Source organism: Melitaea cinxia, chromosome 4 (genome assembly GCF_905220565.1).
Source record: "Melitaea cinxia chromosome 4, ilMelCinx1.1, whole genome shotgun sequence".
Classification (NCBI taxonomy): Eukaryota; Metazoa; Arthropoda; class Insecta; order Lepidoptera; family Nymphalidae; genus Melitaea; species Melitaea cinxia.
The window spans coordinates 6,910,868-6,936,167 of NC_059397.1; the positions used below are offsets into that span (position 1 = coordinate 6,910,868).

The following is a 25,300-nucleotide window of genomic DNA, read 5'->3' on the forward strand; positions in this document are numbered from 1 at the left end:
TGCCGTAGCCACACAGCACTAAAAAACTAACACACTAAAACACTAAATTTTCACAAAATTATCGTTAAATAGGCGCAGGCCTGCCCAGCGTGGTGACTATGGGTAAACGGTAAAACACATAAGTTCACGCCATTATCGGTGCGAACTTGTGGAGACCTATGTCCAGCAGTGGACTGCAATATGCTGAAAAATAGATACATATAATCTGATTAAATTTGGAAAATTGCACTGTTTTTTGGTGGTTTTAAAATCGCGCGTTCAATGAAAAATAAATACATTTGATATATCATTACAGTCCCTACTTTTGATATTAACGGTCTTACTTATAAACGATTCTTAATTTTTAATCAATTGCTTAGCAACGGATTAGCAAAAACCTCACTTATAAACACTATTTAGCGTTAAGAAGTCGTTAAGTAGTGTTTAAATCGCCGTCAAATTTAAACACTGCCGAGGCATAGTTTAACTCCTGCTAAGCGGCAAGATGGCGGACTTCACATAAATCAGCTGTTATATTGTGACGTTTGATCTACGTACTTGCGTGTGTTTGTTAGAAAAAAAAATTATCATTCTTTGTTTGTTTCTTAACTAAGTAACAGCTAATCAACGTTTATAAGTAAACAAAAGTTAAACATGGATTTGTAGCTTAAGAGCGGTTTAACTAAGCGGTGGCTAAGTATTGCTTAGCGAGATTTTTATAAGTAAGACCGTACGTGATTTTTTTTCCGTACACCTCCACCCCTTTCGAGTCTCACGAGATTAGTTGACCCCTTATCAAGTTGTAGAGACGTAAAAAAATATTTTAAGTATGTATTTTTTTATTGAAAAGTTTACGTTATGTCATCAAACATTACGACGGTATGTAACTAGTTAATATTCATATATTTTATTAGCTTCTGCCCGGGACTTCGTCCGCGTGGAATAGTTACTTTGGGCTATAGTTCCTGAGATTAGCGCGTTGAAACAAACAAACAAACTCTTCAGCTTTATAATATTACTATAGATTTAAATAATATGCATCTACTTATAAGTTACTTTGTGACATACAATATTTATAGTCACATTTCAACATACCAGTACAATATATATATGTATATATAGTAGGTGTATATATTGTGGTGGTATATATATATATAATGTGCTATTAAACAACGGGTTAGCGTATTAGCTGAAAATAGATAGATAGAGGACGATCCTATTGTAAAATGGATGAAATCTATACCTACCTATACACATATTGAAGATTTTGTGATAAGGTCCTTCTATTGAGAATGGTTTATATTATTTGTGTATACTATGATTTCCTGTATTGAAAACTACGAAGAAGAGATTTTTTTTTGATAAAGCTTGCACGAGTATGCATGCAGTGAGTGTTTTGACTTGCCCTTTAGAAAATTATACGTGTTATTATACTTATTACCATTTGTATAGAAAAACTATGAGGATTGCGGAAGACCGGGATGTCTGGCGCGAACTTGGGGAGGCCTATGTCCAGCAGTGGACTGCGATAGGCTGAAGTGAGTATAGAAAAAATATACGGATATTATACACGTAACATAAAACCTGTTGTTGCTACTTGTTAATGAGTAAAGTGTACGTCATATGTATTTTTGTTCTCAATACGTTCATTGCTCTGTCATGGTTTGGTACTGCGTAGTAGGTATTAGTTCTGTATATTATACCAGTTTAACTCCATGTGGGCTTTACTATAGTCACGCGCTTAATGTAATTTTGATTTTGATTTTATTTTTGGCCGAATTTGAGGCCTATGTCCAGTAGTAGACTACGATAGGCTGGAGTGTGGAATAGATTTTTTAATTAAATTTAATATTATATTATTAATCTATTAATACATCGAAACCAATGAAATTAATTAACCGTATAGAGACAAGAAAGAGATAAGAAAAAACCGTAAACGAAAATTGTGTTATTGACCTTGTTACCGATCACAACAGTCAGTGTTTTAAGGTTTGATAAGTTCAGTTTGACATAATGAACGAGTTTGTTAAATTATTTATCTATTAATATATATACAATTCTCGTGTCACAATGTTAGCAACCATACTCCTCCGAAACGGCTGGACCGATTTTTATGAAATTTTGTGTGCATATCGAGTAGGTCTGAGAATCGGCAAATATCTATTTTTCATACCCCTAAGTTATAAGGGGATGGCAATTAAGGGGATTAATAACATATATGGCAAAACAACGCTTGCGGGATCAGCAATTAGTTATTATATATGTAATAGCTGACCCGGCGAACGTCGTACCGAAGTTTCTTTTTTCATGATAATATCGATTTTTTTTTATTTGCAAACTTTGACCTGACTAACGACAACCTAACGAACACAAATAAAATACCTATCTAAAATGATAAAGTCGTACAAAAGTTAGGCGCGCACATACATTTCAGCGATTAATTTTTATTGTAATTGGATTATAATGCGTTGTTATGACATAATCAAAGGTCTAGTACACTATTAACTGTTTTTGGCACTGCTATTATTATCGTATTAAAATAACAAGACACGAATACCAAAAGTTTAGTTTTAGTTGGCTGTAAGCTAGCAAATGGTGATCATTTTTGTTATATATAATACAGCTGTTATTTACAAATTATTATTTATAATTTATATTATAAAGTATTGTTTTTTTTTTAATTGGCTTTGGCTAACGTGACTTGAATAAACTAAAATTATTTTAATAATGTTATGTCTAAATGTGTAATGTAAATAAGACACATACAGCAAGATAAATTATATTTAAAAACAGTATATTCATAAATTTGGAATGGTTCATAAAATTGAAAAAAAAAAAACAGTATAAAATTCATTAATTTGTAGCAAACGCACCGAGGTCTTGGTTAACTAGTAATATACCCATTTAACGTGAGGCTCGATAGGAGGCCAATTTTGAAAAATTGGCTGGGTGTATGAAATTTCACGTGTATTTCAAAGGTCTAGTACACTGATCCCGCAAAAAATTATTTATTATTTATCGTCAAATAATTAAAGTAGACGATATTATATACATAAATTTCTTATGTATAAAGATAAATCCTAGAAATTACCTTTTCTACCATCATAATAAAGTAGGTATAAGGTAATAATTCAAAATTGTACAATTCATGGTTATTCTTACCAATCACAGAGTTAGAAAGTTACAGATCTTAACGACTGATACATATCTATAACATTGGAGATACATATATCTCTTTTTTTATTTAAAGTGAAAGTATTGTGCCCGTATCTTTTAAGAATAAATTGGAATTTTCTTTTGTGATATGCTTTCCTTTTTGTATGAATCACATTTGCATTGTTAGCGTCTGCAAGTAAATAAGTATATCGCTGTAGTGTAGCAATGTAACGGTATGATATCTGGTTCGCTAAATAGCTCTTAAAATCCTAAATAATAATTTGACTAGCCCGTTGGGCGTTGGCGCAGTTTGTAGTGACCCTGATTTCTGCTCCGAGGATTTTGGGTTCGATTCCCACTCCGAGTCTGGGTGTAATATAAACATTAATTTATACATGTATTATTTATAAGTATGTTTATTGAAAAAAATGAAGCTATACCAGTCGGATGTACCTATAACAAGCATTAAGTTGCTTACTTTAGGAACAGATGACCGTGTGTGTATTGTGTAGATATTTATTATTATTAAATAATATACGTATAATGTAGTATATAAAGTTATATGCATAAATAGGGACAATTTTCAGGACGAGTTTCAACAGTGATCGGCTACAAATTATACACACCTTGTATGAAGAGTGAGTAGTCAATCATTATTATTTTTTTAAAGTTACGGGTCAATTTGAGATCGATATCTTATAAAGTATTCATATACTGAAATAAAATATTAATTGGGGCAATTTGAATCTCCATAATATGCTGTATTTGGGTTAATAATTTATTATTCATACATGTAACTGTTGGTTATTGTTATTTAAAGTTAAGAGATAACTAAAAATATACATTGTTCGTAGACGAATGAAAATTTATCTAAATGATAGAGAAAATAAAATAAAACCCGTTGCTTAATATAGAAGAAAACGAAGAAAATGGTGATTATAGACGCTCATAGTGATGTTATTCGATACTTATTAACCCGAGAGAACGCTCGCTATGGACATTTTTCTGACATAAAATTTAGTTTCGATATTAATTTTTGATGTTTAAAGCATTTTGTTTGGACGCAAGTTTTTTTAGTATCTTCCTAAATATTCCTCCCCGTTACCATGCGTACGGTAACGTGCTGGCTAGTTCCGTTATAAATAGTTATGCTAAAAGAAGACAACTATAGTATTACAAATAAAATATGCAGCGGATTTCAATTTAATTCGTTTGTTTTAAAAGTTATTTTAAGCAAAAATCATTTCATAACAATTATTTATAGATTCTCATCTGGTGCCTTGAAAAGCTTAATACTATTTTTCCGTGTTTATCATTGTATATAAAAATACCTCTATCATTGATTTATATAAAAAAAGGTTTTTTTTTTTATAAATCACTGGTGTTTATTGTTCATAAACTAGGTCAAATACACAATTATTATTTGGGTCTTGCTTAGAAACTAACAGGCATGCGAATCAAAAGTATTTTTAAATTTTATTAGGTATTAAGAAATAATGTGAGCTATAAAACAAGTTACGAGTATATATGCAATTATGCATGTATAAAAAGTTAAATATTAACATTGTTACTGTATGCTTTTTAAATAACTGTTTTCTGTAACTATACTGTGTACGCAAATTAATGTCACAACTGTTATAATCAAAATAGGTACCTCATTAAAATTTTTGATGTTCGTACATCGTATTATTGTATCATTTCTATTGTTGCAATGAAATTTTTAAAGTGCAGTATGACGTGCCACTCTTGATTGTTATAAGCTGGTGTGTGCTATAACTCTGTTTATACTAGCTCTCGAGACATGAGCGGGTGAGTCATTGCTCTCAGATGGCTTTGTTATTATAGCCAATAAAAGGCCATCCATAAATTACGTCACACTTTTTGAAGTAAAACTTCTTTACGCACGCTTTACTTCGGAAGTACCTAACTTCGTGAATTAATGGGGAATTATTACTTAAATTTTATTAAATTAATTGTGTGGCTACGGCACTAAAGAATTTAGCCACCCCCTCTCTTCCCGTGGGTGTCGTAAGAGGCGACTAAGGGATAACAAGGTTCCACAACCATCTTGGAACTTAAAAAGCCGACCGATGGCGGGATAACCATCCAACTGCTGGCTTTGAAATACACAGGCCGAAGACGGGCAGCAGTGCCTTCGGTGCGACAAAGCCAGTACTGCGGTCACCAACCCGCCTGCCCAGCGTGGTGACTATGGGCAAAACACATGAGTTCACGTTATTTTGGGCGTAAACTTGTGGAGGCCTATGTCCAGCAGTGGACTGTATAGGCTGTAATGATATTACTTAAATGGAAATAAAAAACGAGTGTGCCTTAGACTACACGAATGAGGTAAAACTTCCTTAGCTCCGTCTAACTTATATGTCCTTCCTAACTTGCGTTTGCCTCGCCCGATCACGCTTTTCGTAACGCTCTCGTCACATATTCACCAGCTTATTTCTAAATTAAAGCGTGCGTAAAGAAGTTTCACTTCAAAAATAATTATATAAACTCTAATCATAAGACTAATATAGTAAAAGATCATGGTTTTTATTTCGGTTTGACCTCGCGAATCGAGCACGTGTTGCCGGCTCGATGTGAACGTGTTTCTTGCGTGATTTTCCGTCTCTACCACGCTATACATTGCGTGCGCTGTGCCCACTTGTCACAATACACACATTTCGTATTGTGGATGTTAAATTACACTCCGTTCTCGATTTTTGTATTGAGATTTATTTTATGATTATTTTACATCTGATTGACATACATTGTTGACAATTGCTATTGATAGTTATCAAGATATCAACTCGGTTACTTTACACAGATTATAGTAAATAATAAACAAGATTATATTTTTTGACCGTTAATTTATATTTATATTCGCTAGCAACGGTTTTTGCATTAATATTATATATATATTTCCTGCCCTAGGATAATATATAAATAATAAGTATAAAACGAATGCATCAATAGACTTATTTTTATAAATTAGGGAACTGTTAGTTATAATACGTTTCAATATATATTTTTATTAGTCTAGGACATGATATCGGCAGTTTCATAACCGGAAATCTTTCCGGTTATGAAACTAATTTTTCGCTCTTCTTTATTTTATGAAAAACATCACCGAAAAATGTATCTTTTACAGATCCATAGGTGACAAAGGCTAAAATGACGGTTGAGAAAAGCAAAGGGACAGAGAAGAAAGTCCCGCCGCCAACACGGAAAGTGGCTCCGGATGGAGGATGGGCGTGGATGGTGTGTCTAGGAGTGAGTTTAGTCAATGTAAGTAAAATTGTTTTGTCTTAGCTAGCGACTTATCTACGTTTTGATAACTTAAGTTAAAAAAATGTTTAGAACTTAAGTTAGACGAGAAAACGCCGGTTTCTGATTAAAAAAAAAATGGATTAAACGGTTAATTTCGCCTTATAACAACCGCTCTGGTGTAGTAGAGCGTGTAGGCGCCTAAAATACTGACGGTTCGCGGGCTCGATACCCGCTCGGGATGGATATTTGTATTTGTACTTTTCTTTCCGGGTTTGAGTCTGTCCTTATGGATCTCCCTACCGTGCCTCGGAGAGCACGTTAAGCTGTTGGTCCCGGTTGTTATCGTAAATACCTGATAGCGATCTTTACTCACAGTACGTAATATATCCGCCAACCCGCAGTGGAGCCGCGTGGTGGATTAAGCTCCAATCCTTATTTTACACGAAGAGAAAGGCCTATGCTCAGCATTGGGATATTTCAGGCTGAATCGTGATCATGATTGTTTAATTTTAAGCACTGCTCGAATTGTAGGTTAGAAAACGAATCGTATTTTAATGTAGATACCGCGCTTAATAATATAACATATGCGGGTATTACCCGTATGACATAACGTTTAAATGCCAAATAATAACAACTAGTGGTCGGCCAGTGGTCGAAATTCGACCTTAATTATTTTCATTTATAAGTTTGAACATTAAACAAAAGAGTATATAGGTGTGCGTGTGTCAAATACATGGTAGTGTGTGTAAGGTTTTGTCTTATTGATTTAATGTATTTTAATACATAATTTTAAAAAACATTAGCATTCTGCACTCCTCTATATACACTTGTACGAAATTTCATACTCCTCGGTCCGCGCAATTTTTGTAAAAAGGGGCACAAAGTTTTTGCTTCACGTATTATAGTTATATATAGATAGATTTCAGACAGTATGTACACATCCATTTATCATCAACAAATTATCATGTTAAGGTTTCAGCGTCAAATTTTCTTATTTTTTTGCTCAATGTATAAATATATTTTTATAAAAATTAAATATTATGATCCATTTTAAAAATTTTATATAAAAAAATATTTTCATTTCATTTTATTTCAAATAAAGTATACTATAACTGTGGCGTGTCTTCCATTAGCGTTTCTCGTTGTCCTAGTTATTCTTATACCCAACTGTGTGTATGAGATTTTTGGGCACAAGCTTCAGCTGTTCAAGCTCAATATAATTTGTAGTGTATGGCTTCATCAGAAATTACTGTTGACATGTTAATATTGTGTATAGCTATGGATATTTCCTGACTAAATTCACACATACAAGCGTATACGTACTTCGTGATCTTTTTCCATTTCATATCTAAAATATAAAAATTTGTATTCAGTAAATATAGAATCGGTTAACATCTTAAATGTATTTTCTAAATCACAATATTTTTCGAATATTCCTATAAATTTGCAATAGTAAAATGTCGTAAACTCGTCAAACAGTAGTGTGAAGAAGTAAGCGATTAAAATATGATACTCTATGATATGCACACATACATATGCACATAACATTAATAAATGCACTCGACTCTTGATAATTTAAATCTCTTATTCGAAGTAGTCATTGGATCTATAGCAAATATCTCGTTAAATCGAATTTATTTCAGTCGCTTTTGGTACACTTGGTAATTCTCGTTTACTGGATAAAATTAACATTTTTTGCACAATAAAACTAAGTTATTATTACAAATATTATCATTTACAATCAATTGCAATATCATCATTATTACAATCTCATTCTAAAATGTTAAGAGATAATTACGCTTACGCTTCAGCCTGTAATATCCCACTGCCGGGCATAGGCCTCTTTCCCCATGTAGGAGAAGGATCAGAGCTTAATCCACCACGCTGCTCCACTGCGGGTTGGCGGATATACTCCCTACTATGAGTAAAGATCGCTATCAGGTGTACATAAAGTAAAAATAAGAATTGTTACATCAGTCACGGTATTTTTATATTAAAATTAGTTTCGGTCGGTATATTTAAAATACTCTTGATGCTGTGCGGGTCTTTGTGCCAAAAGCGTGACTGCGAATATATTATGCGCCTTGTAATATATATTTATGAAAAAAAAAAAAAATCAAATATATAGCTTTGCTAATAGTTCTATGAAATAACAAATCTGCGGGCTCTTAGGTAGATCTAGTGCTATGGGAAATAGTTGAAAAAGATGAAGTTATTTGCTAACCCATTGTGAACCGTAACGAATTGGGTACATGTTTTATGATCTTACTAATTTATATACATAACAACCGAAAATAAATAAGTATAGTATAATAATTACTATATAAACTACCTAAAATAATTACTTATTACTAGAATTAAAAAAGTTATTTCGTAAATCAAGGAATTACATGATAACATGACACGAAATATGTGTTAAACCTTATTAAGCACCTAAGATTCTACCTAATCATTTTAATCGACTTCCAAAAAAGGAGGACGATCTCCATTCGTTTCAATATTTTTTAATGTATTGTTGTTGCCTCAAAGATTGTAACTAGGTGGACCGATTTCGAGGATTTTTCTTAAATCGGAAATTAGTGCGTGTCATGTGGCCGATTTAATTGAGATCTAACAAGTACATTTCGAGTTATATCTAATAATTCGTATTTACTTGACTATTTTTTCGTCGACGTTGCATTATAATAACTTTTCACTAGGTGTGCCGTTTCGATAATTCCTTTCGATAAGTCCCATTTTAATTTGAAATGGACCCGATAAATAGTTTTTGATAACGCTTATTTACTTGCCTGATTTTTCGTCTACCCACATTGTATTATTTTGTCTATGTAGTCGAAGTTTTTTTTTCGTTTGCGAGCAACGTAATCCGTCTACTTAAGTTATATTATACCTCATACCTTTTTACTGGAGAGGATCAATTTCGATGATTCTTTTTTAATCGAAAGCTGGTGCTTGTGATGTGATTCCCTTTAAATTTGATCGACATCTGATAAGTACTTTTTGAGGTATCTGTAATTAATGCGTGTTTACTCGACAATTTTTTCGTCTACCTACGTTGTATTACTTATCATTATTTCTGGTTCTGGTCTTGTAATTATTTCTAGTCTGGTTGGCCTCGTGGGTCTTCCAACGTGCCTCGGAAATAAATAATTATGTTTTATGTAGGTACATAGGAATCGTAAAATATTTTTTGAAGATGAGTCTTTCTTAGACAACTTTTTGAGTACCTAATGAGTTATAATTTAGCTATGTTATTATGTACTCATAGCTGCATTTTCTGGAGTGATTTCACTCACCATCAAGCTAGTATTTCATTTTGTGTCATGATTGTATGGATTTTAATGTTTACTAGCGACTCGCCCCGGCTTCGCACGGTTGCAAAAAACTACCAGTGTTCCTCTACTATATTATGCATGTATTATACAGATAAACCTACATCTAGAATCACTCTATTTACTTAAGAAAACCGCATCAAAATCCGTTGCGTAGTTTTAAAGATCTAAGCATACAGACAGCGGGAAGCGACTTTGTTTTATATCATGCAATGATTTACTCCTAGGTATATTATAAGAATTTTAATCTGCATTCTGCAGTGTTAGTTGGTGAAAACATAGTTATAAATAAGACATCTTAAAAATTGCTCGAATATAATCCATTAATAATTGTATTTGCTCGCAAACGAAAAAAACCGACTTCAATTACATCGACAAGTAATACAACGTAGGTAGACGAAAAAATAGTCAAGTAAATACGCGTTATCAAAGATTATTCAAAAAGTTATTATCATATCTCAATGAAATTTAAATGTGACCACATGATAGACATCAGCTTTCGATTAAATTAAAAATCATCAAAATCGGTACACCCAGTAAAAAGTTATGCGGTATAATACAACGTTGGTCGACGAAAAATAGTCAAGTAAAAACGCATTATTAGATATAGCTCGAAAAGTAGTTGTTAGATCTCAAATAAATTTAAGTGCGACCAAATGACACACAATACAACGTTGGTCGACGAAAAAATAGTCAAGTAAAAACGCATTATTAGATATAGCTCGAAAAGTAGTTGTTAGATCTCAAATAAATTTAAGTGCGACCAAATGACACACACCACCTTTCGATTAAAAAAAATGTTGAAATCGGTCCACCCAGTCAAAAGTTCTGAAGTAACATACATAAAAAAAATACAGTCGAATTGAGAACCTACTCCTTTTTGGAAGTCGGTTAAAAACGTACGTAACTACTGAACTAGGTCTTCTTGAGATGTATTTGTATTTGAATTATTATCAGAACAAATTGTTACTAATCGGTCATAAATGTCTCGTAGATATAATTCTTACAAATTGATTTTAAAGCGTCATAAGTCTCTAAAATTATATTTTGATTGAAATGAGGTGAAAAAAGAAAAAAGGTCAATAAAAAATATTGCTCTAACATTACTTTTTTCACCTATACTTCTAATGTTTTTAATTAAGAATATAACCTTCTTATTCATAATGAGTAGGAGGAAAATAAGAGGTAGGTTATTGTAAAATCAGATTGTAAAGTTGACATAATTTATTCATTAAAGCATCATTTAATTTGTTTCAGTGTTCTTGAATTGTATTGATTTTACTTTTAAAATGGAATTTCAATTACAAGGTTTAGTTATCATTAACCGACGTTCAAAAAAGGAAGAGTTTCTTAATTCTATTGTTTTTTTATGTATGTTACCTCAGAACTTATGACTGAGTGGAGCGATTTCAATGATTTTTGTGTTAATCGAAAAGTGGTGCGTGTCATGTGGTCCCATTTAAATTTGATTGAGACCTAACAAGTACTTTTCGAGTTACATGTAATAATGCGTATTTGCTTGACTATTTTTTCGTCGACCTACGTTGTATTATACCGCATACATATTCACTGTATTTACCGATTTGGATGATGCTTATTTTAATCGAAAGCTGATGCCTGTCTTGTAGTCCAATTTAAATTTGATCGAGATATTAGACGCGTATTAATGTGACTGTGCGTACTCGCGACGCCATCTCGGCATTCAGTAAAACTACTTCGGTTCAGACTATCGATCTACTATAATGTAGTGAGTTATATATATTATACACTAGAGAGGTAGTAGCAGTTTATTTTTTATAAATATTTTTTGTGATTTATGTTTCAATCGAAATGTTTGTCTTGTCTATCGTTCCATTTAAATTTAATCGAGATAATTATGATGACTACTTTTTGAGTAATCTTTGATAAAGCAGATTTGTTTGACTATTTTGCGTCTACTTACGTTGTATTACTTGTCGATGTAACTGAAGTCGGTTTTTTTTTTGTTGCGAGCAAACAAAATTATTTAATACTAATTTCATATAAAATATGCTTCATAAGTTTATTGCATTACTATCTGACCTGACCAATTGTCCTGTTGAAGTAATCGTTGTTTTCTGAAAATTCTCATTTTTTTTGCGCAATTTTCTTGATTTTTCTTTCGTAAGAAACTTATATAAAACTATTTGAAAACTTAAAAAAAAGATGAATGAAATCTGTAAAGTTGCTCTCAAGTTATGGTGTGACCAAGAGAAAAAGTAATTCATTTACATATATCTTATATATAAAATTCTCGTGTCGCGGTGTCTGTAGTTAAACTCCTCCGAAATGGCTTGACCGATTCTCTTGAAATTTTATGTGCATACTGGCTAGGTCTGAGAATCGAACAACATCTATTTTTTATCCCCCTAAATGTTAAGGGTAGTCCACCACTATTTTTTTTTAATTTTTAGATAAATTATTTATTTTTTATTTTATTATGATTTGGCGTTGCAAAATACATACAACCCTAAATTTTAACCCTTCTATCACCAACCCCTATTTTTAAATAGCGTTTAGTGGCAAGACAACGTTTGCCGAGTCACCTAGTAATTGTTATATAAAATTAAAATTCTAACAGTATCAAAAAGCAATAAAATATTCATTCTACTAAGTGTTTATATACTCGAGTTTTACTATAATTCGTAAATAATTGATTAGCGATATATTTCACCAAGGGCATTATCCTACGCAGGCCACTCGAGTGAAGCAATACGCCCGTGAAATAAAACGGCCCAAGTCACGTAATCTTATTTTGTGCGTACTTTATTACAAAATTAATGTTATGTATTTTGTATACCTGTATTTTAAGTAGTTTTATTATGTAGACTTACCATTTGAAGTCTATAAAAGGTCATTATTTATACATTGCAACAAAAATGTCTTAGAAATATTGATATAATCTATACGGGGTGTTCGGCTCCTACCTAATTTCCTTCAAATTCGGGACTCTGTAGGTTTCATCGCAGAATGTTATTATTGTATATTATAGCCGTGCTTACGCGCCTATTGGACGGTTATACAGAAGTACACAGCTGAGCCAGAGAAGCTCGTATATTAAGTTCAGGTAAATAAAATAAAAAAGGATTTTTTCACGTACAACGTGATATATAAAACACTTAGAATCCCTTAATTGAAGAATGATTTCCTCTCCACTAAAAATTTACCTGGTATATAGTTTATATGCTACTATAAATAAAAAATAATGCCAGCTGGTTGTATCTCAGTGGACAGTTTGTCAGCTGGTACCCTTTTGTTACATCTTTCACGGTCTAGAGAAGACTGTTTTTTGCACGACAGACTGTTTTACGGCTTAGAACGTCTGTCTGATCGAGAGTGAGCTCTGGCAGCAGTCTGGTATTTCTTACGCACCAAAATCGAACTATAAATGTGGCATACAAAAAGGTACTAAATTATTTTAATAAAATAATTAGGCACTACTTTAGTACCTCTTTGCAAATGTATAAAGTATATTTCTACGCGAGCGAAGGCGCGGGCAACTGCTAGTTGTAATATGTTGTTATGTATGTTGTACCGATATACAACTTTTAACGATTAGTTCTCGTTTCACTAGTTGTGGATAACGCTATTTAATGGATGACGATATCCAACAGATAAAAGTTTATGATATATTATTCTTTTTTATCATCGAATTCCAGTTTATGATATATTTCTATTCGCAAATGTCAATTTAAAAATAGTTAATTTTTTAAGTGAGGCGAAACAGAACTTAATGGCCTATTTTTACCTCCTGCTGTTAAAATCTACTCATTACTTACGTGCAGGATAAACTTTATCCACAAACGGTGAAACAGGCCCTTAGGTTCTTCTACTATACGACGTTTATCATATTTTACATATGTGCACTTTTTCTTTTTAACCGTGACCGCTATTACGCTTGTAATAGTGCCAAAATATCGGAAATCAAAATGACCAAAATCAAACATGGCCCTACAGACAGCGGGTATAACAATAAAACGGAAGTTTTATATAATAATAGCTGACTCGGCAAACGTTGTCTTGTCGCTAAACGCTATTTGGTTGGTGGTAGAAGGGTGAAAATTTAGAGTTGTATGTATTTTTCAACGCCGAATCATAATAAAATAAAAATTAAATAATGTATCTAAAACGTAAAAATTAGTTTTGGGGTGGACTACTCTTAACATTTAGTAGGATAAAAAAACCTGTTGTTCGATTCTCAGACCTACCCAATATGCACACAAAATTTCATGAGAATTTTATATATAAACGCTACATACTATATATTAGACTAGCTGGCCTGGCGAACTTCGTACCGCCTCATTTTTTTTTGTGAATATAATAATTATTATTTATATCGATATATTATGTATTGGCCATACAGGTGTTTGCCGTGGTCTGGGTGTTTGTGCAGTCCTTGTGGGTCTCCCCACCGTGCCTCGAAAAGCACGCTAAGCCGTCGGTCCCGGTTGTTATCATGTACACCTGATAGCGATCGCTACTAATAGTAGGGAATATATCCGCCAACCCGCATTGGAGCAGCGTGGTGGAAGCTCTGATTCTTCTCCTACATGAGGAAAGAGGCCTATGCCCAGTAGTGGAATATTACAGGCTGAAGCGTATATCGATATAAAATATATCTTTCAAGTTGGATCAAACTGCACACGGTGAAAAAATTTGAATAAAATCGGTTAAGTAGTTTAGGGAGTCTATCGCGGACAAACAACGTGACCCGTAATTTATATATATTAAGATAAATCGCAGTATTAGTACCGTGAAAACTATAATAAAAACCTGTAGCGATAATAAAAGTAATGTTAAGTTTGTTCAACATTTTTCTCTACATTAAAATATATTTCCTTCCAGTTTTCAACGCGTTCCTTGGAACCGTCCTTCGGTCTTTTGTTCAAGGACCTGTTAGACGACCTCGGTGTCCACACGACTGGTGCGTCGGTCATCGCCAGTACACTCGACTCGGTTGTTAACTTCTCTGGTTTTTTCGTGGGTCCTGTTATAAAGACTTTCTCATACCGAAAAGTCTGTGTTGTCGGTTCGACGATATGTGCACTCGGTCTGCTCTTCACTGCGCCGGCCAACAGTATGGGTCATATATTGGGTACATACAGTATATTGGGAGGTAAGAATTTTTGATATTATTTTTGATACTAACAATAAACTAGAAGAAGAAATTTGTATTTGAAACTTGTATTTTACAAGCAGTGGCATTAATAGAGACGAATTAATGAGCATTTTTTCGTTCGCAATAAAATTGTTGACAATCTCTAATATTCGAAAAATTACGGTTTACTTTTGGTGAGCTCCTAAATCTCAAAATGATCACTTGATCAAATTTCATGTTAGTTATGTATTTTCGGCTGTTTCCTGATGAGGCAGATATAAAAAATCGTTTAAAAAGACAAGACAAGAGTTCTAGAATATATCTCTTGCCTTTATTATATTATACTTTGAAGAAGACACGAATTATTCATAAAAGTAAAAACTAATATTGATGTAATTATTACTTGTGAAACCCTGGAGTCGAACTGTCTCGATGTTCTTAGAATTTTATCTGCATAAATATGTAAAGATGAGGTCATAAGCTTTGTACTGTAAAAATGTTGAACAAAGGTTAAGGTTGCGTGACTAACTGTTAGCTCTTTGATAATGTCAATACAAGTAATAACATAATGACGTGACTTGTTATAACGAGTAAAAATTGTCAAATTTCTTTTTTGTTGATAAGGCTTAGGGCTAAAGAATTTTATGATGCAGTTAGGTGTAGCGGTTACGGCATTTGGACTCTTAAAGATGGAGGAATCCAACTCCAATTAAAACGAAACATTTGCATAAGCTTACTGCTTTCTAGATGTGGGTTAGCACAACTAATAATTTTTTTTTATAAACAAAGAAACTGATTAATCGCTCATATTTACGACGCTTAAATTAATGAATGACCTATTTAAATATATTTTATTAAATGTATTTAGTTTTTTTTTTTAGAATTTTTTTCTAGTTTTAATCGACTACAAAAACGGGGAGGTTCTCAATTCGACTATTCTTTTTTGTTTGTGAGGTACCTCATAACTTTTAACTGAGTGTAGCGGTTTTTATGATTCTTTTTTTCAAACGAAAGCTGGTGCTTGTCATGTGGTCCCATTTAAAAATTTAAATCTGATCGAGATCTGACGAATACTGTTTGAGCTTTTTTTTTTTGTTGTTTTTGCTGTGGTTATATACGATCGCTTTAATTTAAAAAATACCAACCGTCAATCATGTTGACGTCGTTTCAAAATTTTGAAACGACGTCAACATGATTGACGGTTGGTATTTTTTTTACTTATTTAGTGCGAATTATTTGCACGGGTATTGCTAGTTACATATTAATTGAATAAGTAAATGATAAATGTCTTGGTTCCATAAAAATTCCATAACCATCGACATAAGAATAAACATTGTATAAAATACATATTTTCCTTATGTTCCGGATAGTGTTAATTTGTATGGAAGTAACATTTCTATTAGTTAAGTAGCACGATGCATTGTAGTGTTAAGATTGTAGGTTAACCTTGAGGAAAACTGCCAGCTAAAGTGTATGTTATCTGTATGAGCCTAGTTTACAAAACAGTTATGTTTAATATAACGATTTAGAATATTTTATTTTTATAAATAGAATAAAAAAGAGCGCGTTCGATATGTAACCAATGTAAATATATATATTAATTTTTATTTTTAATTTATTTAATTTAATTTATATATTAATTATATAATATATAAATTAAATTAAATAAATTAAAAATAATAAACTTTTTAAAAAAGAAGCAACAAGCGTGAAATTTAAATAATCGTACTTACTATTAGTTTGAAAATTTAACTAATCTATTTTTTAATAATAATTTTCCACAATATACCTACAGGGGATAACGGAGCCAGTATTTTTAATACTTAGAAAAAAATAAATATGGTCTAAGATAGTAACGGTTTCAAATTAAGGTTAATTTAGACCTGTTCACAAATACCCGTTGAAAATGAAGTATCAAAGCCGGCAAAAGAACTTACAGAAATTTTCGTAACGGGGTATTCCAGGACTAGATAATTGTTTGATTACTCATCACTAAATTGTGATACTGCGTACTATTACCGCCCTCTCTTTTCTGTAGTTTTTATGCTTGAAATTTTGTATACCTTTTTTCATCGTCAGCCAGATTTTAGTGCATAGTGCATATATGTATGTGCATGAAATGTTTATCTTAAAATAGGTTTTGCCAAAATGACTGGTTTCGACTTTAACATTTTTGAAGGCTTAAGTTATTTAAATAAAATAATTAAGAACTAGGTGATCAGGCAGACATCGTCCTGTCTTGCGATTGTCAAAAGCATGAGATTTTATATAATCGTAAGTTTTCTGAAAATTTCGAATTTTCTGCGCAACTTTCTGATTTAAGATTATTCTACAAAGCTAAAAAAATGCCGAATATGTCCAGCCGCTCTTGACTTTTGCGTTTTGGAACTTTCATTTTTTTAAACGAAAATAAGGATAGACAGTTAAAAATAAAAATAAAGAGATTTGACGCTTTTATATGCTTTGATTATGGAGTACTAAAGTTTAATGAGCCGCTAAGAATAACACCAAGGTCTTGTATGCTATTAACAAATGCGTACATTATTAGTTAGGATGTAACTGAATCGGACACAGTTTTATGACATTTTGTTTGTAAAAATAAACGAGTGTGCTTTAGATCACACGACTGAAGTAAAACTTGCGAAATGTAACTCTCTCTCTTTCTATCTTCACTAACTTATATTTTCCTCTCAACGTTCGTTCGCCTCGCCCGATCACATTTATCATAACGCTCTCGTCACGCATGCACCAGCTTACTCCCCAAGTCAAACGTGCGTAAAAAGGTTTTACTTCAAAAATATTTGTTCTACTTAAACCTAACTGTAATGGTCAAACTCTGTACGTATATAAGATGTTAACGTACGTAACGTATGTCTGTACGTATATAAGATGTTGTCGTATGTAAGATGTAGAACATATTTTTTGACGATATTAATCGATACGAAAGTTTACTCGTCAAGAATGAAACTTTTGCCGTTGTTATCTGTCTACCAATGTCTTGGACATGTGTTACGCCGAAACTACTTAATAAATTATATTCAAATTGGTCAAGGCTTAAGTGTACAAACTACGAATAGTAGCAAAATTTAAGGGTTATAAGTATCTGTTTTTCTGACTGCTTCATCTCAAAAAAGGGGTTAATGCTCGAGGTCTAATGTTTATGCATAATCGGTGATTTGAAATATCTAAACCTATATAATGTATTCCATTAAACGATCACCTTGGTTTTGATCTGTTTACAATTTAAGTATTTTTTATGTCATCATTACAGCCTATACAGTCCACTGCTGGACATAGGCCTCCACAAGTTTACGCCAAAATAACGTGAACTCATGTGTTTTGCCCATAGTCACCACGCTGGGCAGGCGGGTTGGTGACCGCAGTATTAGCTTTGTCGCACCGAAGACGCTGCTGCCCGTCTTTGGCCTGTGTATTTCGAAGCCAGCAGTTGGATGGTTATCCCGCCATCGGTCGGCTTCTTAAGTTCCAAGATGGTTGTGGAACCTTGTTATCCCTTAGTCGCCTCTTACGACACCCACGGGAAGAGAGGGAGTGGCTAAATTCTTTAGTGCCGCAGCCACACAACATTTTTTATGTAGATGGTATTTATTTTTTACTACATATTTCTTAAAGTTCTGTTACAATCTCACTTTTTGATCAAATATAATATGCATACATGCTTAATAAAAAGAAAAACTTACGCTTCAGCCTGTAATATCCCACTACTGGACATAGGCCTCTTTCCCCATGTAGGAGAAGGATCAGAGCTTAATCCACCACGCTGCTCCAATGCGGGTTGGCGGATATATTCCCTACTATGATTAACGATCGCTATCAGGTGTACATGATAACAACCAGGACCGACGGCTTAACGCGCTCTCCGAGGCACGGTGGGGAGACCCACAAGGACTGCACAAACACTCAGACCACGGCAAACACTTGTATGGCTAATACGAATGTTTGTCATGTGTGGGGATAGAATCCGCAACCGCTAGCGCAACAGGTACAATCCATGGCTGTAACCGTTGCGCCAACGCGGCGCCGCAGAATAATAAAAAGAAAAACTTATTATATATAAATTACGTTACGCTATTTGTCCGCAATGGACTCCAAAACTACTAAACCAATTTTAATCAAATTTGCACAACGTGTGCAGTTTGATCCACTTGAAAGAAAGAAAAAATAAGGGGGTACGAAGTTCGCCGGGTCAGCAAGAAAAACCTAAATATACATTAGTGAGGTTATTTATGGCTTGACTGCTAAACAGGCATTTATTTAACATATTAACGACGCAGGGCCATGTTAACGTTGTGCGTATCGTATGTGAAAGTCTAACTTATTATTTATTTCTAAAACATTATTTGCCACTTGCCATTATTACAGATCTTTTTAATGCGCAAGAGAAGCTATTGTAACATTGTAATCAAATTTATTACTTAACTAGCTGTAAGCCTGCGCGCGTTGCTACGCTTTTTTTTTTGGTCGCACTAACTCAGAAACCTTTGTGGGCTCATGCACAACACTTTGCTGAAGATCATGACACGATCAAATGCATAGTTTACGATTCTATAAAGGACATACAGATAAACATTCATTTATTTATATATATATATATTTCCGAAATCAAATAATGCACGATTAAAAACGTAAATAAAGAAAAATCATAAATAATGAGTATCGTAAAGAAGTGGTTAAAAAACAATCAACATTTCATATCGTAATAAACTTTGTTAATAAAAGTGATTTATGGTAATATTCTTAACCTTGCCAATGAAATTATGCGATTTTACGCAGCAAAATTTGTTACAAACATGTCTTCTTATTCCAGGGTTCGGAGTTGGGTTAGCATCATCGTCGTCTTTTGTTTCTCTTAACCATTACTTCTCGAAGAAGCGTGGGCAGGCTGTCGGCTTATCTATGGCTGGTACAGGTTTCGGCCTCATGGTCATGCCACAATTAGTCAAACTGCTACTCGGCGAATACGGGTTTAGATGGACCGTTGTAATATTGGGCGCTTTGGCCTTCCATGCCGTACTTGGATCATGTCTACTTCAGCCTGTTAAACGACATCTTAAAGATGAACCGATAGATTGTGAGATGCAATTAGTAAAGGTTAGTTTATTAAATACGATATTTTTGGGTATTATAAAAAAGTAACATAATAATTTGTATTATTGCTTAATCTTTAGGATTTTAAACAATTGTATAAATAATTCCAATAATAAGAATTCTCCATAGTATTTGCGTAAATTATATTATAACTGATGGTTGGCTGGGTTCATGGTGTCCGCATTTTCTCGTTTTAAATTTATTGGAGCTTAATTCGTTGTAAATCGGTGGTTGCCCATGTAATGGAATTTTTGTAACATTCAGCTTTCGCTGTTCTTCGCTTTTTCCACCACCGCAAAACTGTCTGCAGTACTAAACCAAACCAACCTATCTAAATACCTATCTATATCTATCACTACGACAGGCGTGGCAGAAGTAGTTTGATACACAGCGAAGTCATTGTAGTAGCACAACTGTAAATAATTTTTTTGGATGTTTTATTAAGTCTCACAAAAAAAAAAAAAACTATTGAATTAGATACATTTTTAAAATTTAATTTTAGGAGATGGAATGTATTCACGAGAGCGACGAAGAAGACGATAAATTCGAAATTAATCCACTTGTAACACATCAGATGACAAAGTTACCAAAGCAAAGATCTAACCTTAATATGAACCACCCATCTGTAAGGACAATTGGCCTCCCTCGGGCCAAGACTTGTGACAAACCTCTTCAAGAATTCGATGGTAGTACAAAATTTATTCCAGGCCTGACAACCGCCGCCTCAGTGGCTGCGATGCAGAGGGTGACATCTAGCGGCAGTATGCCCGAAGCGCTTAGAAAAAGAAAAGTATCTGTGATATCGAATATTTCAAATATGGACTTTACGGGAAGTTACCTGCAGCTGTATCTTGATGTAAGTTCTGAATTTTCTAAATTAGTAAAAATTTTATAGTTCTTTTACAATGTTAAGTCAAAATGGCGTGAATTTTAAAACTACACTATTTTATTCACACTCAATCGAATGGGTAATTGAAGTTTTTTTTTTAATATTTTGGTAATTACGTTTGCTGAATTTTGAGATAAATCATAAAATGACACAGAAATCGTAAATAAACGGAAAAAATATATCATACTATTTCATTTTTCAGACAGCAGATGAAGACGCTCTACAAATGAAAGCCATTAAAAAATCTGAACCAGAAGTAGAAAAAAAGCAAGGTTGCTTTAAAAAGTTTATTAGCCTTATGGACTTAGATTTATTGAAAGACTGGTCATTTTTGAACCTTTTACTTGGTCTTTCATTATTCTGGAGTGGGGAGTTACAGTTTAGGATGTTAACACCGTTCTTCATAAGGAGTTTAGGTTATAATATGAATGATACTGCGTTCTGTTTGTCTATGACTGCTATAACTGACATAGGTGTTCGCTTGGTGTTGCCACCTATATTTGACAGAATTAATGTCACTAAGAAGATGATCTTTTTCATTTCGGCTTTCTTTTTAGCTGCTACGCGATCAGGTGGGTTACGTTATTATCATCAATTTTCTAATTATTTATTATTAAATACGTGTGATTGTTAAAGATTTAAATGAGACGAGAGTCTTGTCGCGCGCAACTTTGTGCTTTTTTAGGGTTCCGTACCCAAAGGGTAAAAACGGGACCCTATTACTAGAAGAAGACTTCGCTGTCTGTGCGTCCGTCGGTCTGTCTGTCTGTCTGTCTGTCTGTCTGTCTGTCTGTCTGTCTGTCTGTCTGTCTGTCTGTCTGTCTGTCCGTCCGTCCGTCCGGCCGTCCGTCCGTCCGTCCGTCCGTCCGTCCGTCCGTCCGTCCGTCCGTCCGTCCGTCCGTCACCAGGCTGTATCTGAAGAACCGCGATAGCTAGACAGTTGAAATTTTCACAAATTATTTATTTATGTTGCCGCTATAACAACAAATACTAAAACCAAAATAAAATAAATATTTTAGGGGGCTCCCATACAAAAAACGCAATTTTTTGCCTACTTTTACTCGATATCAATAAATGGTAATAGTGGTAGGCACTTGAAATAGTCATAAAATACCTAATTATATATATACTTTAATAATGAATAATAAAATTTAAATGTTTAGACAGATTTTTTACTGAATATTTTACCCAGTCAATGGCACGGAACCCTTTGTGTGCGGGTCAGACTCGCACTTGGCCCGTTTTTTTGAAAGTATAAAGCTTTTATTTATGTAACAATGATGTGGAAGTCGTTAGTAATACAAATATTAACAAAAACAGGTTGAATTACTAGTGATTCTTACTGTGAAGTTTTGTTTCCTATTTTTTTAAAAAGATATTTAAACATTTGACTAGCCCATTGGCGCAGTTTGCAGTAAGCCTGCTTTTTGCTCCGGGGGTTTTGGGTTTGATTCCCGCCTCGAGTGTAGGTTTGATATATGTATTTATATATAAGTAGTATTTACATGTATTTATCGAAAAAAAAAGTAGCTATATCGGCCGGCTGTTACTTATAACACAAGCATTAAGTTGCTGACCGTAGGAACAGACAGATAATTATATATATATATATATATATATATATATATTTTAATTTGCACCAAACAAATAGTTGAATTTGTTTTTATGAACTATTATTTACATAGTTTTATTTTACTTACAGTTCTGGCTGAGCAATCTGAATGGGTACCCCTTATGGTCTGGCTGTCCATTTGTGGTTTCTTTAGAGGAATGTGTCTCAGTAACTTCACACTAACAATATCTGAGTATTGTCCCTTGGAAAAGTTGCCTGCTGCCTTTGGACTACATATGGTCAGCAAAGGAGTATTTGTGGTTATTATTGGTCCGATTATTGGTGAGATTTTAAATGATATTTATATTTTTTATTATATGAAAAAAAAAAAAATTGTGGTTACTAACTTATTAAATAGAAGGATGAGGTGTAGAGCTCTAGTCTTATGTAAAAAAGGTAAAAGGCCTGTTCATTCCTTTATTGGTAACCTGTTTTTTCTAAACTTTCACGAAGGATATAAAAGTCGGCAAAAAAGCGTACGGCTTACCTAATGGTATGCAATTACCGTAGCTTAATATATGTATAAGTTCTAACAAAAAACTATTCTGTATACATATACAAACTAAAGTTTTAACTTATGTTGCAGGATATGTAAGAGATTACACGGGCAGCTTCTCCATGTGTATACACGTTCAAAACGCTCTCATTATGTCCTGCGTACTAGTTTGGGGAATAGAATACGCATTAGCGTTTACCCGACGCCGTAAAGTTGTACAAATATAGTACGAAATGTACTTATTGTGAGGCTGCAACACAATTTTGCCGGAAAGCAATCTAAGACTTAAGAACACTGGGAATGTTCGCTTCGTTATATTGTTACTGTACTTTATTTTCGCGCATCTTAGTATGTTGACTTACGTAAGGATATATATCAGTTTAATGTTAGTTTTAGAATTTATAATGTTCTTCTGTGTGCTGTAGAAAAAAACTGCCAACATTCTAAGCGCTTACATTACTTTAGGAGCGTACTTATTTTATCTTTGTCTTTAATATTTTTTTAAGGATTAAGTAGCTTGTTGACTGTAACTTAATGACTAAATATAATTAATATGTATTTTTAAAGTTACTTGAAATTTATCGTATGTTAATGAACAGTATTGTTACAAATAGCTGTATATTCTAAATGATTAATTTTATGCTCAAATAATTACTCTTTCTGTTATTATAGCTCTCATGTTAGAATGATGTTCTTCATGACATTTTTAAATTACTTGCTAGGACAGTAGAATGTGAAGTATTTTACATAATATCACGTATATTATGAAAAAATATTGTTGGATTCGCTTTTAATGGTGATAATATTACACTTAATTTTTATATCTGAAATTTTAAGAAACATTTTAGACAAATTTTCTTATTACTTTTTAACTATACTATTTTTAGAAGTCTGTTAATAGATATCTAGGCATTTAGATCACTCTTTGTCTAAACTCTTGAAATTTTTCGCCTTAATTAGTTTTTCGTAAAAAAAAACTCAATACCGATAAGTGCGAGTTTGACTCGATCATACACGTTGAAAGACACTGTCTACTACGGGCAACAATTATGATTTATTTGTTTTTTATTGTGGCCATAGTGGCCAAGTTTAAGTGTCTACCAATTACCGTTACAAATATACAGCCATTTGACTGATAAATAAACGGATAAATACAAGCTTTAGTAATATAGCACTCTATAGAAGTCCTTTGGACGCGACTAACTAAAAAGTGATATAATAAGTAAAAAAAAGTTAAAAAACACATACATAATAGACAGACATAGTAAAATTTAAATTAAATTGTAATCTGCAATAAAACGTCCCTTTCATAAAAAAGTCCAATAAAGGCCAATTAATGTAATAATGTAGTCCATAGATAATAAACTTTTTACATTTTTTAGTTTATTTATTCCTAACCAGTGACAAATATCAGTAGGAAAGTTGTAAACATTAAAGAATGGTTGATACTATTTTTTCCATCTAAACCTCCCAGTGATGTAGTTTGAGTAATTTATTGTTTTATTTAAAGTTATCTTTTCACTATGTCTATACCTGAATTGTTAAAAAGGCAATATTTATAAGAGACATTATAGAAGTAAGTTGTTTTTGCATTATTTACATATTGATAACATGATATTAAATTTATAACAAAATAAAAAGTTAAAAAATAATTAATTAAAATGATAAGATCATTTGCCAAATTTTGACGCAATATTAAGTTTTTATATAATTATAACAATATTGAATTTTTATATTACTACTTCTTTTTCGTCTTCCAACATTTGTTTTTTGATTTTAATGTGGATTTAGGACATGTGATTTTAGCGACCAAATAGTATACTAACTTTTGATAAATGCGTTATTGTACTTAGAATTAAAAAAAATGTGTCATTTTGACATTCTATCTGTCATTTTCATATGAGGCATCTTATAAATCTGTACGTCTTATAAAACTCACGCAATCAATTGACGAAATGTGTGTGCCAATAATTGTAAAAAATATTTATATTCAAATGTAAACTAGGTATATGTATGTAAATTTGTATTGTTATGCAAGACTTAATGAATGGGATAAAAAAGTGAGAGTCGTTAAAAGTATATATTTTCTATTATCTTTTGGTGTCAAGTATATATAATTTGTATTGTTATGCAAGACTTAATGAATGGGATAAAAAAGTGAGAGTCGTTAAAAGTATATATTTTCTATTATCTTTTGGTGTCAAGTATATATATCTTATATATAAAATTCTCGTGTCACAATGTTAGTTACCATACTCCTCCGAAACGGCTGGACAGGTTTTTATGATGTTTTCTGTATATCGGGTAGGTCTGAGAATCGGCCAACATCTATTTTTCATACTCCTAA

At 32.9% G+C, this 25,300-nt stretch overlaps 1 protein-coding gene across 1 annotated transcript in view; it reads left to right on the top strand.

The window, feature by feature from the left end:
* The window catches only part of LOC123670074, a 33,698-nt gene extending 10,441 nt beyond the window's left edge, over nt 1–23,257 (top strand). Inside the window, exons 2-8 of the mRNA XM_045603582.1 lie at nt 6,281–6,417; nt 14,595–14,865; nt 19,676–19,959; nt 20,459–20,812; nt 21,048–21,417; nt 22,548–22,739; nt 23,044–23,257. Coding sequence (XP_045459538.1) covers nt 6,304–6,417; nt 14,595–14,865; nt 19,676–19,959; nt 20,459–20,812; nt 21,048–21,417; nt 22,548–22,739; nt 23,044–23,180 — 1,722 coding nt within the window. The 5' untranslated portion in view covers nt 6,281–6,303 and the 3' untranslated portion in view covers nt 23,181–23,257. The remainder of the gene's footprint in view (nt 1–6,280; nt 6,418–14,594; nt 14,866–19,675; nt 19,960–20,458; nt 20,813–21,047; nt 21,418–22,547; nt 22,740–23,043) is intronic.
* Nucleotides 23,258–25,300: the final 2,043 nt, after the last annotated feature.